The sequence below is a fragment of the Nomascus leucogenys genome, chromosome 12, assembly GCF_006542625.1.
Source record: "Nomascus leucogenys isolate Asia chromosome 12, Asia_NLE_v1, whole genome shotgun sequence".
NCBI lineage: Eukaryota > Metazoa > Chordata > Mammalia > Primates > Hylobatidae > Nomascus > Nomascus leucogenys.
In genome coordinates, this window is record NC_044392.1 from 34,874,477 (window position 1) to 34,892,902 (window position 18,426).

At 41.8% G+C, this 18,426-nt stretch overlaps 1 protein-coding gene across 1 annotated transcript in view; it reads left to right on the forward strand.

Annotated features, from left to right (window-relative positions):
- The window catches only part of ILDR2 (immunoglobulin like domain containing receptor 2), a 61,158-nt gene that overhangs the window by 10,510 nt on the left and 32,222 nt on the right, over positions 1-18,426 (forward strand). Inside the window, exons 2-3 of the mRNA XM_030824033.1 lie at positions 7,037-7,369; positions 8,286-8,405. Of these exons, the coding sequence (XP_030679893.1) occupies positions 7,037-7,369; positions 8,286-8,405 (453 nt within the window). The remainder of the gene's footprint in view (positions 1-7,036; positions 7,370-8,285; positions 8,406-18,426) is intronic.

Here is an 18,426-nt window from a genome sequence, read left to right on the forward strand (position 1 = left end):
AGTCTGTGTTTGTTATTCTTGCAAGAACACAGTTCATCATATATAGAATCTTTTTCTTTACATGAGAATTGGGGCAGGACCTTTTTTTGCACATGCAGCGAGACATTGTCTGCACTTGAAGCTGATCTTCCCTAGCCTGGTGACGAGGTACCTACACCTGGAGATTAGCTGAGATGGGGGCTGCTGCTCTGAGCTGTCACTCTTCACTCTACCTTTAGGCAGCTTTCCTAGTTATTGGCCAGAATCCATTCTCTGAGCTGGGGACCACCTGCTAAGAAAGGCCCCTCAGACTCACAGGTTCGGTTTTCATTCATTCATTAATTCATTCCACATTTTTTAGCTTCACCTGTATTCTTTGCCTTTGCTGTATACTAGGGATACAAAGTCAACCAAATCCTGGCCCCTGCCCTCAGGGACTTTATAGTTAGAAATGAACTTTATATTGAATTTCTCAAGATGAGGGACTGGTCTTTTAAATCTGTTTTGCCAGAACTTAGCATAGTGTTTCAAAATATGTTTTTGGTTGAATTAAAATTAGATAGTCAAGGGTGGTTTTCCTGGAGGTCAGGGCACCGAAACAGTTAAAAGAATAGTCTGGTGGTCTAAGAATGATGAATCCCTCCTCTGCAAAGCAGAACACCACCTGTGGTCTTCAATTCTAGTGCTTCTTTCAGTGAGGAATTCTTAAATTTTTTTTTTTTTTAGATTTAGAAGGTCTAATTTTTACAGGTGTATTCTCTACGGTATAATTCTTTACCTTGCTTCACTTCTTTTCCTCTCTTTTGCTCTCTCCCCTAAGGTGCCTCTCTATAGTTTTCCAGAATACCTGCTTTAGTTTATAGGATGAAGCACAGGTTCTTTCTGCACCTCTGTAAATTTCTTTATAGGAGTTTGAAACTCAAGTCCCATATGGTGTTACCAGTGCCTGGACTTGGAGGCCCAGCCTTCCCATTGTACCAGCGTGTGCTTGTTTATGTGTGGGCAAGACCCTTTTTCAGTGCTTCTCTATGTCTGCCTCCCAGGAACTCCTTCAGTTACATGGCCTGATATTTGCCCAGGAGGAGGGGATAACATAGTTATTGTCAAAGGGTTGGAAATATTTCAGTATGGCTGGAGCATACTGGGGGCCATGTCAAGGGGAAAGCCTTATATGCCATGTCAGGGTATTTCAATTTTGTCCTGGAGGGAATGGGGAATCGATGGAGGCCTTAAAGCAGGAACTGACATGACTGATATGTGTTTTAAAAACAGTATTCTAGAAAAATATGGAGAGTGGATTGGGTTGGAAGTAGGAAGACCATTTAGTTGGCTGTTCTCAAACCCAAGTGGTGGTGAGGACCTGTGTAAAAGGATGGTGAAGATCTTTGGAGCCAGTCAGTCTAGTTCAAACCTAAACTGTCACCTGCTAACCTTGAGATGTTAGGCAAGATACATACATACATACATTGTCTGAGCATCAGTCTGTTCATCTATAAAACAGGTATAATAACAATGCCTACTTTATAGGATTTTGAGAGAATTCATTAGGATACTACATGAAAAGTGCTTATTAGCACAATCCCTGACACACAGTAAGCATTTTACAGCTATTATCTAGTGGCAGAAATAGCAACTTGATTTAAGGGAGTGACAGTGGGAATAGAGAAGGATCAAATTTGAGAGATATTTAGACTTAGCGACCAACTGAATGTGGTCAGGGACAGAGAGGAAATTATCAAAACTAAGATTTCTATCTAGGGCAATAGATTAAGTGGTATTTTGGCAAAAGAATGAGGGATAGAGAAAGGATGAGTTTATAAAAAAAGAGCTAGGGTGGGAAAAGAGGAGATGATGAATAAGGTTTAGACATGTTTAATTTAAAGTGTTTGTTAAATATGCAGATGAGGCTTAAGGGAGTTGGGGGTGTGAGACATAACTGGTAGTTGGAACCTTGGGAGTAAATCAGATTTCTTAGATCACATGCACAGCTTATCACTACAAAGAGGCTGAAAATGTTTAATTTATCTGGAATTCAAATGTATAGTTACGTATTCTTTTTTTTTTTTTTTTTTTTTTGAGACGGAGTCTCGCTGTCGCCCAGGCTAGAGTGCAGTGGCGCAATCTCGGCTCACTGCAGGCTCCGCCCCCGGGGTTCACGCCATTCTCCTGCCTCAGCATCCTGAGTAGCTGGGACTACAGGCGCCCTCCACCATGCCTGGCTAATTTTTTGTATTTTTAGTAGAAACGGGGTTTCACTGTGTTAGCCAGGATGGTCTTGATCTCCTAACCTCGTGATCCGCCCGCCTCGGCCTCCCAAAGTGCTGGGATGTATAGTTACATATTCTTATTAGCCTGTATAGACTCCAGCATAAGAAGTACTTGTTCTCAGTACCTGGTTTTTGGCATCTGACAAGTAGGAAAATTGAAAAACAAAAACAAAAACTCTAAGAGGTAGGACCCCAGCTCAGGATACTCCCCTATTCCCAGGGCAGACCTCTCGGGAATGGGAGCCAGAGAGAGGGTATCTCCAGGTCAGACTTCAGTGTCCACAGGGTACTGGCAATCCTAGTCCCCATACAAATTAGCTACCAGCTCTGAGGGGCCTGATCTATGGGGCTCCCATGAGAGGTATTTTTTGAAGTTGGATTTATAGCAGCATCACAGTTTCAGATTTGGATCAGCCATGCATGAAGGTATAGGAAACAATACACAACCCTCAGGAGAAGGGGCAAGTATTAGGGTCCCAGACAAGCAGGCCAGAGTTCAGGGCAAGGGTTCAGACCCAGTGGAGCAACTGGATTGCAAATCAGGATACCAAGGTGGAAAAACAGTCTCCAAATAAGGTAAACACAGGTTGAGAGAAAGAGATGCTGCCCAGTGGTATAGGAAACCTAGACACTCACCAGGGATCCAGGGTTAGGGCCAGAAGAGCAATTCTAGACCCTACCCTCCAGTGGGAATGGGGGTCCTGATAAACTTAGTCAGGGCAGTTTGGGGACTGGATGGCATTCATCTTACAGTTTGAAACCTGTAGTGCGGAAGTAGGGATTGGCATTTTTACTTTTATCTCCAACACTTCACTCTGTGGTTCCCAAAGACCCAATAAACTCGCATTTACTTGGAATTCTAGTCCTGTCTTCTCCAGATCTACCTTTAGCTTAGAGTCCCATTGTGCCTGTATGTGTATACATGTGTATGCATGTGTGCACACACATGCAGGGTTACTCTCTACTTCTGAGTTCCAGGAGGTGCATAAGTGATGTGCAGTGAGGAGCATACCCAGGCACTGTCACTATTGAACTCCTAATGATGTATTCTAGCATTCTTGTGCAGTTTTTGCCCTGTACACACTTGGCATCTGACACCTTGATCTCTGTACTTGCGTAGCTCTAGGTTTGTAGCTTCACAGAAGTCAGCAGACTGCTCTTGATAGCCTCAGCAGTGTTAGCAACTACATTTATTGAATGCTCACTATATACCAGGTATTATTCTAAATACTTAGCATACAATCTTACTTAACCCTCAAACAACTCCATAAGGTAGTTACTATTATTCTGGTTTTGCCAGCGAGGAAACTGAAACTCATCAGAGTTGAGTAGTTTGCTTGAGGTCATGTAGAGCCTGGATTCTTAGGACTGACTACAAAATCCATGCCTTTAAGTATCATGCTATAAAAAGGCAGATGTTTCTGAGAATGTATTTTTAATTTTTATTTTTTTGGAGCATGAGTTTATGTTTATGTCATAGAAGCTGAGAATTGACCAACCTCTATTAATAATTGATTAAGAGAGTCCAGTGGCTTGCTGAAGTGGCTAATCTCATTAACAGAGAACAGAGCTTGGAAGGAGGTTATTCTTAGTAATTATCTAATGAACAAAACCCCAAACTTTCTCTCTAAAAAAATAAATAAATCTCACTACAGTTTTGTACAGCACCCACCTGGCTGACGAAATGGTCTGTACACCAAACCCCTGCAACACACAATTTACCCATGTAACAGACCTGCACATGTACTCCTTGAACCTAAAACAAAAGTTGGAAAGAAGAAAAAAAGAAAGGCTAGGAAATGTGATTTCCCAAGCAGCGCCAGAATAGCAGGGGAGCAGAAAAGAGGTGTGGTCAAGCACACAGCCTTGTATGGGAATGGTGCCTGTGAGTGGTTATCTAGCCTCAACCACTGCTAATTGAAGTCATTTCACCTCGCTTGTCCCATTTTTATTACCTGAAAAATTGGGGTGCAACTAAGGATTTGAAGAATAATTACAAGGTTAAAAAATTAATGCACTAGAATTTAAGGAGAAACTATAAAGAAATTTATTTTCCTAATCTAGCTGCGTAAGTGAGGGAGAATGGAATTAGCCACATCAACATTTAGTGGTGGTGAAGGGAAGCATGGGAACTAGGGTTCTTCAGTGAGCTTCCAGATGGAATTGTTTGCCTTTTGATGGGGCTGATCTATATAATCTGGATGTAATCAAGCCTGGTGGTGATGGGTGGTTATCAAGATTCAGGATGGGAGGTGAGGGGAAAGGCTGGCAAGGTGAGGGGGAATTAGCATTTGAGACCTACTCTTTACCAGTCACAGTGCTCTTCTACTGAGTCTACTCTCTGAAGGTGCCCAATGAAAGAACGTTTGTTAACAACTCTGAGGGTAAACATTATGATGCTCATTGTATAGGTGAGGAAAATGAGTCTCAGATTGCATAAGAAACCATCACTAGTATATGGTCAGATGAGATTCAAAGCCATTCCTATTTGATGCCAACACTATTTTACTACACTTCTGACTCATTTAACTAGTTTCCTCTGCAAAGTCCTAGAAATTCCCATATTAATAGCCATTCACTTGCTCATACATTTCTTCATTTATTCTGTAGGTAGCTATTGAGCACAGGGTAGGTCCAAAATTCTTTGAGATTTGATAAATCTCAAATACTCTGTTGTATTCACTTCCAGATGTTACAGAATGCAGAAACCCTTTTCCCCAACAGGAATTAGGACCTACTTTTTCATTGTTCCTTTCATTGAATAGAGACATTGGTCTGGATGTCAGAAGATATGAGTACAAATATGTATCTTGCCCTTGTCAAGAGTCCTTCAGTAAAGAGGCATATTCATAAATAAGTTTATGCTTTAGCTGTGGGAGTGAATTGGCTTTGCAGGATGTCATTGTGAACACTGGCACTAATAAAGGACAGGACTCCATGGAAAGTAGTCCTTTTTTGCATGTCTCTGCCCCAAGCTACTTGGCCCCAAGCTGACTTAGCAGTCTCCTGGATTCAATTCAGAACTTCTTTATCATATCTTCATATTCGTTTTTTCTGCCTCTCATCATAATTCTATTTCTGCTTCTAACCTCACATCAAGCTAGAAACTCTTGACTCTCCCATTCAACTGAGAAAGTTATGTTCCCTTTGCTTGGAATTTCTAGATCTTATCATTGAGTTCATGTGGGACCTTTGCTTCTCAAACACTCCCCTGGTCTCTCATTCACTGAAATTTCTCATTCTTTCTTGGTCACCAAGCCTCAGGTTGGATTTTTTTACCACTTAAACTTCTCATCTGCTTTTTAGCCCCCCCTTTTTTTCCTTCTTTTTATTACCCTTCAAAGCTTTTGAACTTAGTCTACTGCATTTGATCTGAAATCCTCCATTTCTCTCAAAGACTTATTTTCCTCTTCATCTCTGTCCCCTTTGCTGGGTCACCAGCTGGAAGGGAAGTCACTTCCTCCTGAAGTAATACTTCCTGGCCTCATTGTCATTATTTATCAAATATTTGTTGAGTACCTATGGGCTTCACAAGCCAGGGCAGTAAGGTAAGATACCTTCCACACCTGACAAGTCTGACAGGCCTGAAAGGCATGAAAAGAAATACTCAGAAGACTGTGAGAGTCAATGTCTAGAAGAAAATGCTGGGTGTACTGATAGCACAAAGGAGGAAGTGATAAACTTATTGGTCAGAGAAGGCTTTACAAGAAGCCCTTGAACTGGGTTTTAAAAGATGCAAAAAAGTTGCCCAAGCAAAGAAGTGAGGAAAAAGCACCCCAGAAACAGGAGACATCATGTGCAAAGACCTGGAGGCATGAAACAGGATATCCCACTGGGGAAGCCATTAGTTGTTTGATATTCTTGGAGCTTGGTGCTCAAAGAGAGGTGTTTCAAGAGGTGAGAGGGGAGGCTGAGGAGGTAAGAGGAACTAGATGACGGAGTACCTTGCCAAGGACTTTGGGTTTTGTCCTGAGGGCTATGGAGGATGAGTGAAGGGTCTTAAGAAAGAGAGCCATAACAATCAGTTTAGAAAGATCATCTGAACTGTAGCAAGAAGAGTGTACTGGATGTTGACAGATTAAAGGCAGGGAGACCAAACAAAGGATTATTGTAATATTACAAGGAGGAAATGAAGAGAGTCTAAGGAAAGGCAATAGTAATGGGGTTAAAGAGGAGGGAAGAAATATTAAAGATTTTAAGAGATTAAGTTAATATGACTTAATGCCTGACTGGATATAGGGAGTGAGGTTGTATTGGTCCACTCTCACACTGCTATAAAGAACTCTCTGAGACTGGGTAATCTGTGAAGAAAGGAGGTTTAATTGACTCACAGTTCCACAGGTTTAACAGGAGGCATGACTGAGAAAACTCAGGAAACTTACAATCATGGTGGAAGGCAAAGGGGAAACAAGCACCTTCTTCACATGGCAGCAGGAGAGAGAGTGAAGGGGGAAGTACCACACACTTTTAAACCATCAGATCTCGTGAGAACTCACTCCCTATCATGAGAACAGCACAGGGGAAACCTGCCCCCATAATCCAGTCACCTCCCACCAGGCCACTTTTCCAATTTGACATGAGATTTGGGCAGGGACACAAATCCAAACTATATTAGAGGGCGTATTTCTGCACAAGGCAACCAGATGGATATTAATGCCATTAATTGTAATAGTGAAAATGATGTTGAGGGGACACAAGTTAGGGAAGTGAAATGGAAAAGTGTGACCATGTGATGGAAGGTGAGGTCCAGGATATGGACACTGTTTGGAAGTGTTTATTCTGTTTTGCAGCCATGGTCGAAGGCCTTCAGGTCACAGTGCCCGACAAGAAGAAGGTGGCTATGCTCTTCCAGCCCACTGTGCTTCGCTGCCACTTCTCAACATCCTCCCATCAGCCTGCGGTCGTGCAGTGGAAGTTCAAGTCCTATTGCCAGGATCGCATGGGAGAATCCTTGGGCATGTCCTCTACCAGGGCCCAATCTCTCAGCAAGAGAAACCTGGAATGGGACCCCTACTTGGATTGTTTGGACAGCAGGAGGACTGTTCGAGTAGTAGCTTCAAAACAGGGCTCGACTGTCACCCTGGGAGATTTCTACAGGGGCAGAGAGATCACGATTGTTCATGGTAATAACGCCCCTATTTTGAATCTAGGAAATGGGAGGGAGGTTAGTTTCATTCTTCCCTTCCCTTATGTCAATGTGGTGATATCCCAGCCTCTCACCCTTTCAGACCCTCAAGACTTTTATTTTATTGGAAATGGGAGCATCAAGAGACCTATCATTGCTTTAACGGGATGGTGAGGGGGAAAAGGGTGGATCGTGTAAAATCTCCTGAAGACATACAGATGAACTTTGGAAAGAGTCTTTCCAGAGCCCAGCATCAAGCCTCAGGAGCTTGTTTTTAGAGCTGAATTGACACAGGTTTTAGGGGAAAAACTTCTTCAGCCAAACATCCTATACCTTGACATCAGCCTTCAGGGTCCTTTCCCAAATGTGGAAAGCAGACTTTTTTGCTGGGAGAAGGGATGTATGCATACAAATAACAGAGCCAGGTAGATGCTTGGCCCAAGCCCCAGGTGGCTTTGCATCAATTCCACCGTTTTTCTTGCTCTCTAAAGCTCTGGACCTCAAAAGGTCCTAAGAGTCTGATATGATCTATTTGATTATTTGAATTTTGAAGAACTCCTGTGATTTTACCTTATTTCCATGAGTTCAGAGTAATTCTGGCATTTTCCTGGCTCTTAGGGGCCTCTGCAGGCCTGGTTCAAAGCCATCGCCTACTCCTGTAACTGGACTAGAACTAGACCGGTTTCTGACAGGCTCTAATTGTCCTTCCTTGGAGATGCTAGTTTTTGTTATGGTTCTGTTGGTCTTGTTTGTTTGTTTTAAGCAAAGCACACATCTTTCAACCACCATCCAGATAAAGAAAGAAAATACTGCAGATACCCCAGAAGGGTTCTCTCTTCCCAACCCCCATTGTTCAGTGTTTTTCTTTCAGAGGACAGAGTTTTAGGACTGAGTCCTTCTTTTTGTGATAATAGATGCAGATCTTCAAATTGGAAAGCTTATGTGGGGAGACAGCGGACTCTATTACTGTATTATCACCACCCCAGATGACCTGGAGGGGAAAAATGAGGACTCAGTGGAACTGCTGGTATTGGGTAAGTGAAAACAACAGGTGACATTTTCATCTTAGACCGCTTGCACTTGCACTGTATCCTATCCCTCTTCTCACTTCTCCCCCTGTGTGCATTAGCAGGTTGCATACACAGTCTTATCTTTCATGCACACTCCCTTTTAGAATATGCTGTTTATGAGCAGTAGCTGTATTTATTATGTCTTACTTCTTGAAAGCTGTGACCCCCCCGCCCCCACCTTTTATCATTGTCCCAAATATTTCTTCTACTTTCTTTCTTTTTTTCCCTCCTTTCTACTTTCACCTTTAACCTTGATTTCTCTCTTGGTCTTGTTTACATGCTAATTTTGAAGAAAATGCTAGAGGCCTTTGAAGCAAGGTAGAGATTACACAGAGATAAGAATTCACTGATGTGTCAGAACCTCAGGAGACATCAGGAATCTTTTCCCACTGGATTATCTCCACTTAAAACAATCGTAAGAAAAGACAGCTGTAAACTGGAGTTTAGTAATAAAATATGCCCAATAAAAAGAGCTGCTTGGGAGATGTACTAGTGTTTAATTGGAAGCCAGATATCTTGAAACCTGAAAGTGTCCAAAGTTATTCTCAAAGCAAATACATCTAATCCTTGTTAATATTAATCTCCTCATAAATGAAAACTCATTACTTTTGGCTACTTTCCTTTTTTGTGGTTTCGAGGAATGTCAGTGGGAGTTGACCTCTTTGTATGAAACTGAAAATTGAGCACATATTTTGTGCTCTATTAATGTTGTTTGAACAAGAAAATTAGAACATACAGAAATAAGAAAAGAAACTGCATAATTGTAGGGAAAAAGGTAGTTCAGGATATACACTTAAAGCCATTTTCAAAAGAAATTACATTTTTATAGCTTCCAAGAAACCAGGTGATAGCAATTTGGAGTAATCTGTAAGGGTGCCTCCTATTAAAAATAAATGAGGTTGAAGGTAGATTTGTACCCTATGTAAAAATTGTAGAGAAACTCAATCCCTAGGGAGAAAGTGGCAGTTGTTATTTAGGATTTTTAGTTTAGTCTTTATCATGATTGTGTGACTTTGGCGAAATAACTATTCTGATGCCCTAGCATTATATTTTTTATTGTTTTATTTTTAAAAATTATTTTATTTGATTTTATTTTTGAGACAGAGTCTCACTCTGTCGCCCAGGCTGGATTGCAGTGGCTCAATCTCAGCTCATTGCAACCTCTGCCTCTCAGGTTCAAGTGATTCTTGTGCCTCTGAGTAGCTGGGACTACAGGTGTGTACCACCATGCCCCGCTAAGTTTTTGTATTTTTTAGTAGAGACAGGGTTTTGCTATGTTGGCCAGGCTGGTCTCCAACTCCTCTCCTCAAGTGATCTGCCCACCCTGGCCTCCCAAAAGTGCTGGGATTACAGGTGTGAACCACCTCGCCCACCCAGCCTCATTATATTTTGTAAATTGGATTAAGGTAATAATGGGCTGCCTTATTAGAAGGTTGACTTAATTCAAACAAAGTCTTTGGGTCCAATATATAAAGTGTAACTTGTGACTTGTAAAAGAATGGAAATATGACTGATACTCAGCAGGAAATGAAAGAGTAAAAGGCTTATATTGACATTGTAAAAGAACATAGGGAGATCAGATCTGGGATCCACTGTGACTCTGTACATCAAAAATGAATAAAAAGACACATTTTTGCTTAATCACAACCCTAATAGCCAAGTTTGAAGGAACAAGTGGCTCATTGAGCCCACAATTAGCTAATTGTGAACATAGTTATTTGGCCAGTGCAGCCATACGCAGAGAAGTAATTGCCTGTGCAGGAAAAGGAGGCCAGGTAAAAACCACTTTAAATAATTTGGTCCCAGTTGTTCTGCAAACATGGGGAAATGAATAGAGTGAAAGCTTTGTCATCTGAGGATGTGTTGAAGTGTATGAAGGGCATTCCTCTGGATCAAAACATGCAAAGCAACTTGGGCAAAAATGCTATTCTCAAGGAAAAAAAGGGCCAGCAGCGGAGAGGTGAGTAAAACAGAAGTTCAGATGACAGTGGTTGCCAATTATGGGAGGAAAGATGAAGAAAAAAATCAGTATTACTCTAAAGGAATCATAAAGGAAAACTTACCGAGGCTGCAAATCTAAACTCGTTGCAGTAGAAGCAGCCTGTCTATGAAACACAGACATGCTAGGGCTCTTGGTAGGGAAGAAACACATCATTCTGTTTTGTTCAACATTAGAGATGTTCAAAGCGTGATAAATTTGTCACGGAAACTTTTTAGGGCAACACTAGCTGTGTTACTTATTTAAAGGGGTTAGTTAGAAATCTACAAAAATTTTTCTGAGTCCATAAAGCACTGTATTTACTTTCCAAATACAAAATTCTGAGTCTTTTTTGTCTTCACATCCCTTTATACAATATTTCAAAATGCTGTCACAGTTGTAAAATTTCCTATTTTGGGATTATTTCATCCTGCTGGCCTATTTGTTAAGTATTCTTTTTATGTGAGACGAGGAGAGCAAGCTGATTTCTGAGTTCATTCCTAAGGAGATGAAGACCTCTGTGGGAAGATAACTGAGACCCACAGTTTGCTAATTATAATGTTCATGAACCGCTGGCTCAGTCATTGAATTTTATATGAGGGATGATTGGAGGATTTGGTCTAGCAAAAGTGGTCTTGGAGCAGGGAGCATGAGAAGTGTCTCCAAATATTTGAAGTGAAATTATATAGAAGAGAGAATGGAAACATACTCTGTCTGGCTAGATAAAATGGAATCAGGAGTGGAAGTGACAGGGAGGGAGTCTATTTCAGTGTAAAAGAAGAGCTGGAAACATCTAACATTAACAACTGGAGACATCTAAAGATGGAATAAGTATTCTCAGAAATGAGTTCTATGTCCCTGGAGGTACTTATGCCCAGGAATAAGTATTCAGTTAAGTTACTTTTGAGCTTTATTTCTATTCTAAAGTTCTTGGTTTAAGAAGTAGATGAACATGATTGATGTGACTCCCTTGATGAATGAGAAAATGATCTCCCAGGAAATCAATCCTCATGACAGAGAAAAATAGAGTAACAGATTGGTTACAAGAACATGCAGGGTGATTGATGTTCATTCACAAGGAACCCAGAGGAATACACTGCGGTCTTTTGCAGTAGGTCAGGGCTAAGAGGACTAGTCCCTCAAGAGTGAGGAAAAAAACTATTGACGGTGGCTTGAAAGAGTCAACTGCTGTAGCTTTTCTTGGAGATGATCACAAAATGGGGAGCAGAAAACAGGTTGAAATTACAGAAGATTAATTAGTAAGGAAAGATGGGTTAAAGATATAAATTAGAGGCAAAGTTAAGAAGAATTTGGTTTCTTCATTATACTCAGAAAGGTAAGGATGGAAAAGTTGGTGGAGCAAGATTGTGAAGTATCTTATATGCAAGACTAAGAAGTTTGGACTAGATTCTGAAGACTTAGGGGAACCAGTGAAGAAATCTTAACAGAGGTATCGGATTAGATCTTAGGGTCAGAACAATTATTAGCAAGCAGGGTAGGTGAAGTTCCTGTTGACCCAGTTTGGTCAGTTGTCCCCTGCTTAGCCTTTTGAGACCAAGGGCTCTTCATAGTTACTTTATCAAGACACAGAGAAAAATTAATTCTCCAAAGTAAATTAAGATACTGTTACATAAAAGAAGAATAGATGTGGGATGCCAAAAAAAAATATGTGTCTACCAGAGAATGCCATTACTACATCTAGCACAAATACTAATGTACACTGAAAATAAGTTGTAGTTTATAAAATTGTTCTGTAACAATCTTGTAAGGTAGGAGGGCAGGTATTATTTTCCAAATGAAAAAATTGATGTCTGTGTTTTATGACTAATATCCTAGTTAAAAAAGTGTCATCGATCAAACTCAAGTGTTTTGATTCCTAGCCTTATCTCTTTCCACAATACCACATGACCTGTCTGTATGAAGAAGCTATAGAATAAGCTATGTTAAAAAAAAAATGTGGTTACTGCTTGAGGCCGTGGGTAATGTTTGTTACTTGCTCCAGGTTTGCTTCAGTATTTCACTTTATTTCTTAGTCAAACTGCCCACAACCATTGACCAAAGCTCTGACTTCAAATGCATAGTTGTTATTGTCTAGATTGCATTCCTTCCCACTGAGCATGACTCACCCCTCCTTCCACCCTATACATCTGAACCATCCACAAATCGCTATGGATGGCTCTTTCAGTGGTTTCAGAAATATCCAAAGATATGTGATTCACAGAAATGGGAGGACAACCACTGATTCAACATTAAACACAAAAACTATACTGAACACCCTTTAATGTCTTTTTGATGATTCAGAAGGTAAAGTCATTGTGAAGATGGAAATGCATATAGTGTTTTGGTGCTTTAAGATGACAGTGACAGGTACCTTAGAAATATTTAGACAGTTATTTGGGATCATAGGGCCATACCAGCAGTCACAGAAGATGGGAGTGTCCAGAAATCTGCCATCCAAGATTAGAAATTTGTCTAGGATCAATGGTAAGGACAGTCTGTTTATAATCTGGAACCATGCCACTGTTTGGATAGGAATAAAGTTCCCTGGGGCATCTCCAGCTGGCAGGCAAAGGACTTCACCATTTCAGGAAGGCTCAAACAGGGAAGTTATTTTAAAATCTAAAAGCACCTTGCCTTGTTCTTATGTCTTTCGATGTACAATCTGAGGGCTTGACCCCTTCTTTCTGATGTCCTATGTGGTAGCTTATTTTTTAAAGGCCTTTAATTAGAAAAAGGGGAAAAAGGCCTGGGAGGAACTGTGACTGGACAAACACCCCTGCCTGTGGGCCAAGAATAGAATAAGAGGATATGAGGGAAGGGGTGTTTAGATTCACCCTAAGGAAGACATTCCTAATGGTAAATAACAATTTTTGGAAACTATGGATGGTTGAGGGAAATTATAAGAAACTCCTTCTCTGATGAACTTTTAATATGGAACAGGTTCTCTTGTCGGGGATATTATGATAAACAAGATGGTTTTTCAGTATACTTTCTATGATTCTGACTTTATTTAAAAGATCCATAGATGGCAGAATTAATTCCCTATTGAGGGTGATACCTCAAATACTGCTGTTTTGTGTTGTTTTAATATTGTTTCTGTTTTAGAAAAAAAGATACATGCTTATTGTAAAAATTTCAAACAAAACATTAAAGTACAAAAGAAAGTATCTCCTAAAGATCTCACTATCCAAAGGTAACTGTTGTATTTTTCAGAACTCTTTTATTGTAAGGGATAGAGGCTCAAACTGGCTTAGGGGAACTCTGGTAACAGGTAATTTGATTTACGTAACAGATAAATCGGGGGTATTGCTAGCTTCAAGCATGGCTAAGTCCTGGTTTTCAGATTATGTGTTAAAGAATCTCTGTCTCCTCATCTCCATCTCCTGGCTCTGCACTCACTGTGTTAGCATCATTTTCAGGCAGGATCTCTCTGCATGGGGCAGAGATGACGGCCCCCAGCAGATCCACCCTTCCATGGTCTTTAGCACCTTCCATCTCAAGAGGACAAAATGCCTTTTTCCCCATAGTTTCAGTAAAAGTCCTGTTGTTGGGGGTGGCCTGTGTGTGAGAGGACTGTAGTCTACCACCCAACCCCAACTGAACCTATGAACTGAAGGGAAAAGGGAAAAAGAGTAACTTCTTAAAGGAAACTCTGGCAATTTGTTTCCAAATGAAGAAAAGAATGTCAGGCAGGCAAATAACAAACATTAACATTTTGGGGGATTCATCCATTTGTGCTTCTTTATGGTCCAAATGCAATGCTAATCCAGGAGGCCAGAAATAGGTATGGTCCCAGCAGGTCCTTGTGAGTAGGCGCTCATTTGGGATTGAATCTTCCCCACGAATGTAAGCCCACAGAATTGCCTTTGTTTTCCTGTCACGCTCCTATTTTTTCTTCTATCTCCTCCTGCGATTTAACTAGAAATATGTTATATTATGTAGACAAGTGGTAAAGGAATGGGCAGGCATGTGTGTGTGTGTGTGTGTCTGTGTGTATGTGTATTTTAGATCAAATTATTCACAATACTGTGCCTGAAATTGTTATTCTGCTTTAAAATAAACTTCTCCGTCCACTAGTATTAAAAAGCCATATAACATAAAATTAGTGAACTCTTGGGAGGGGACGTCTCAGAATTTGCGATTGACTTTAGTGATGTTTGATGGAAGCATGCATCTTAAGGCTATGCAGAAATGCCCCTGCACCCACCCCTGTGTTACTGCTGCCTCAGTTTGAATCCTGTCCACCTCCCATCCCTGTGACTTCAGTTCAGTCTCTTCAGAAAGGCTACTTGTTGCCAATGCTTCCCCTCCCTCCTTCTCCTCCTCTTTGCCAGCCCCAGCCTGGTGCTGCTAACCAAGGAGATTTGACGATTAAAAGGGCCTCAGCTCCCAGAGTTCCCATGGCAACAGCCTCCTTGGAGGTCTTTGTTGCCTGCTAAAACTTTGATCTCTGAGAGTGGCTGCTGCTGTTTCTTTCTAAGATTTACAAACAGAGGAAGAAGGAAAAAGAATGAGGGAGAAGGAAGAAAAAGTTTTCTCCTGGCAGAAGGGAGAAAAGGAATTAATTACAGAGCCACACTTTCGCCATAAATTTGGAGACTACTTCTTTGGAACATCTTTTGACTTCAGCTGTGCCTACATTTTCATTTGTAAACTCAATTATGCATCAGATATGCTTCAGATTATGCGTCAGTAGGGTTGATTCCCCAAAGAAAGCAGAATCATCCTTTCTATCATCAGCAGACACCTGTGTCTTCAGGTTTCCAGAACAGCTGAAATAATTCCATAGTTTCCCATGAGAGATAGAAAACAAATGAGGAGTGGCTTTTCAGGCCTCAGCCCCACTGCCTTTTCTCCCATCACTCTCTCCTAGCTTTGGCCTGCTCTGCCCTGAGCTTACCTAGATGCCCCTGCTGGTCTTGTTTTTAAAAAGAACCAGACAAAAATGCATTGAAGGGATGGAGGAGAGGGAAGAGCCAGAAAAGTTAGCCAAGTGTCAACTAGAATCTGATTCTGGTTAATGACTGCCAATAATGTTCATTCTACTGAATGAAGAGTGGAGTAGGGCTTGTGGTTCCTTCAAAGATGTGGGATCATGCCTTTCATTCTTTGCAAGAAGCTTCCTTTGGCCTTCAGACCTTTCTACTCCATAATCTCAACCTTGCTCTTTGATAAGGCACCATGGAGTGGAGTCAGTTCTGCTTCAAGTATGATTTGTATTTAAATTATGATTTTAAAAAATGATTGCTTTTTGCTTATTATATCCCTAGCACAGTGAGGATAAAAAATAAAAAAATGACAGTGTCTTGTCTCTATAAAAATTACTGTCTTCTGGTGAAGATAAAAGGTATATTTCTGAAGCAGAGAACAATACAAGAAAATATTAAAGCTGTATTTGGATATTAAATATGTAGGCCATTGATTCTTAAGAAGGGGCAATTTTTGCCTTTCCAGGGGATATTTGGGAATGTTTGGAGATAGTTTTTGGTTGTCACAACTTGTGGGATGCTGTGGCATCTAGTGGGTAGAGACTAAGGAGGCTGCTAAGCATTCTACAATACGCAAGGCAGCTCTCCCATTCCCCAGAGGAATTATCTGGCTCCAGATAGAAATAGTGCTGAGGCTGTGAAACGGATCTTGACCAAAGGTCTCTCTGTCCACTGTGAACAGCAGAGGCTTCCGGGTCAGGCAGCCCTGGGCTCAGTGCAGCAATATGAACTTGGACAAGTCAATGTCTATGAGCATGGGTTTCCTTAGCTGAATAAATGGGGAGGGGTAATAAAATTTACACGGAAGACCTATTGTGAAGATTAAATGCACAAAGAACTTAGTAAATGTTAGCTCCCTTCTCCCACCCCTTACCACTCCCCACACCACATCGCCAGCGTTTCATCCCTAATCTGAGGGAACCCTCTATAGGGAATTCTACATGTGGGGACTCCTGCTAAAGAGCTGATTTTCCCTTAGCCCATTCCACAGGCAGAGGCTTTAATGGCCATCTGTGAATTGGCAATCCTATTGCTAATAGATTCACATTTTCTCAGTGACATCTGTACTGTGTTTTGCCAGTAGTGACCCTAATCAGCCCAGTGGAAATCTTCCTGCGAGTGAGTTTGAAAGCATTCTGTCCCAGCATGCTATCTTTTGGTTGCTGTTGGAAGCCCCCATTTCTCAGTGGATGACCCTTAGTTAATTGCGGGGTGTTTACTGCCTAACCTAAATACGAGGATTAGGTCACACAGGCCAGGCCATTTGATGAAGTCTGGAGGGGTCTGAAGAACACTGGACTTGAATTAGGATCTGGGTAGGCTTGGGAAGACTTTAGATAGGGTGACTTTACAATTTTACAACTTATCATCCAAACTAGGATACTTTTGAGAGTGAAAAGGGAGGACTTTTAATAATTTCTGGCAAGACAACAGGCATAAACCAGAACTGTCTAGGCAAACTGGTATGATGGTCACCCGTCTTTAGCTGCTGACCACCTTGAAGGGTCTCCATAGATTGAAGAGAACAGAAGATCCAGAGGGCTGGAGGGTAAATTAGTGTCGGCTCACCTCCACCTGCTGAACCCTGCTGCTAGCTGGCATTTCGTTCCTGGGGACCTATGTATGTGCACATACATCTCCATTCATCTACGTACTTGAATCTAGCAAAGGGGCCCAGCAAAGAGATGGGGGTTTGACGTAACAGTTGTTTTCTGAAAAATTTGCCCTAAGATTTTTGAACCATAAATGACGTCGTTCGCGGCCGTTCACTGCCCTGTGTTAAGAGAACAAATGCGGTCTTGCAGGCGCTATTTCCCGTTCCCTAAGCCCCCAGCCACCCCGGTCGCGCCCGCCGCCCCCTCCTCGCAGCCTTTATTCCGCCTCACTATTTTTGCTTCACTTGTTGCTCATCACTGTGGGAGGAAACTCGGCCTTCAATTAGCGCGCATTCCTGGCGGCCCGCGGTTGCCGTGGTTACCCCGGGCAGGAGCCGGAGCAGCTGGGTCAGCCGCGCGCTGCATTGTAGTCGGGTGGACCCGCGCCGGCCGGAGCGGGGGAGGAAACGGGGGCGGAGGGCAGTCGCGAGAGTGGGTGGCACCGAGAAATCGGCTCAGCCCCTGGAAAGAAAGAATGGCAGCTCTTGAAAGCCGTGCAGGAGACAGTTGTCCCATTTTTCTCCAAAGCCAGCTGCCGCTATTCAGGCGTGCAGGTTTGCGTTCACACGGGGGCTGTGCCTCCGACTTTGCTGAATTGGCTTCCCATGAGAGGGTCTGGGAAAGGCCCCATGGCCAACCCCTTCACACTAAGGGGGCTGGCCACGGAGGAAAGGGCAGGAACTCTGACAGTTTGAGACCTACCAAGTGTGTGCCCCTCTGTGTCTGCCTGAGACCGCCAGGGCCTTTTTTGGTTAAAGAAAGTGGCCATTCTTGCTATCTTTGTATCTGTGGTAGTCTGATGGATGGAGCAGTGACTTCAAGACACCACACTGGGCTTCAAGAAACTCACTTTCCCCCTTCCATGACATCCCACGCTCCTCCACTGCATTTTAAAGTCAATCTAGCAGTCTTCTGCATTTCACCTCAGGCCAAGTCGACCATGTTATATTTCTAATAATATTTTGTATTGATTCGCTCTCTGGGGGTGGAGGTTGAATCACTATAGCACTTTGTGAAGTCATATTACTTTGCAATCATTTTTGTTGTTTATTAGTTTGTAGCAGCATGGTGAATGCCTTTTAATTAGCCCATACTGTGTTATGATGTATTCAGTGATCATTTTTTTCCGGTTGCAACTTTAAAAGGTGCTGAATATTTCAGTTATCTCCAACATTTCCTACATCCAAAAATTGTATTTTAATTACATAAGTAGAGCAGTAATGCCAAAAACATGAACAAATTTCAGGGTCATTCACTACAAATATTAGGAGACTAAAAAGCAGTTGGTGCACATTTCTAAATGAAGGATAAGCAAAGTTTTGGGGTGGTGAGATATTGGGAAAAATACTGGAATTGGGGTGAGT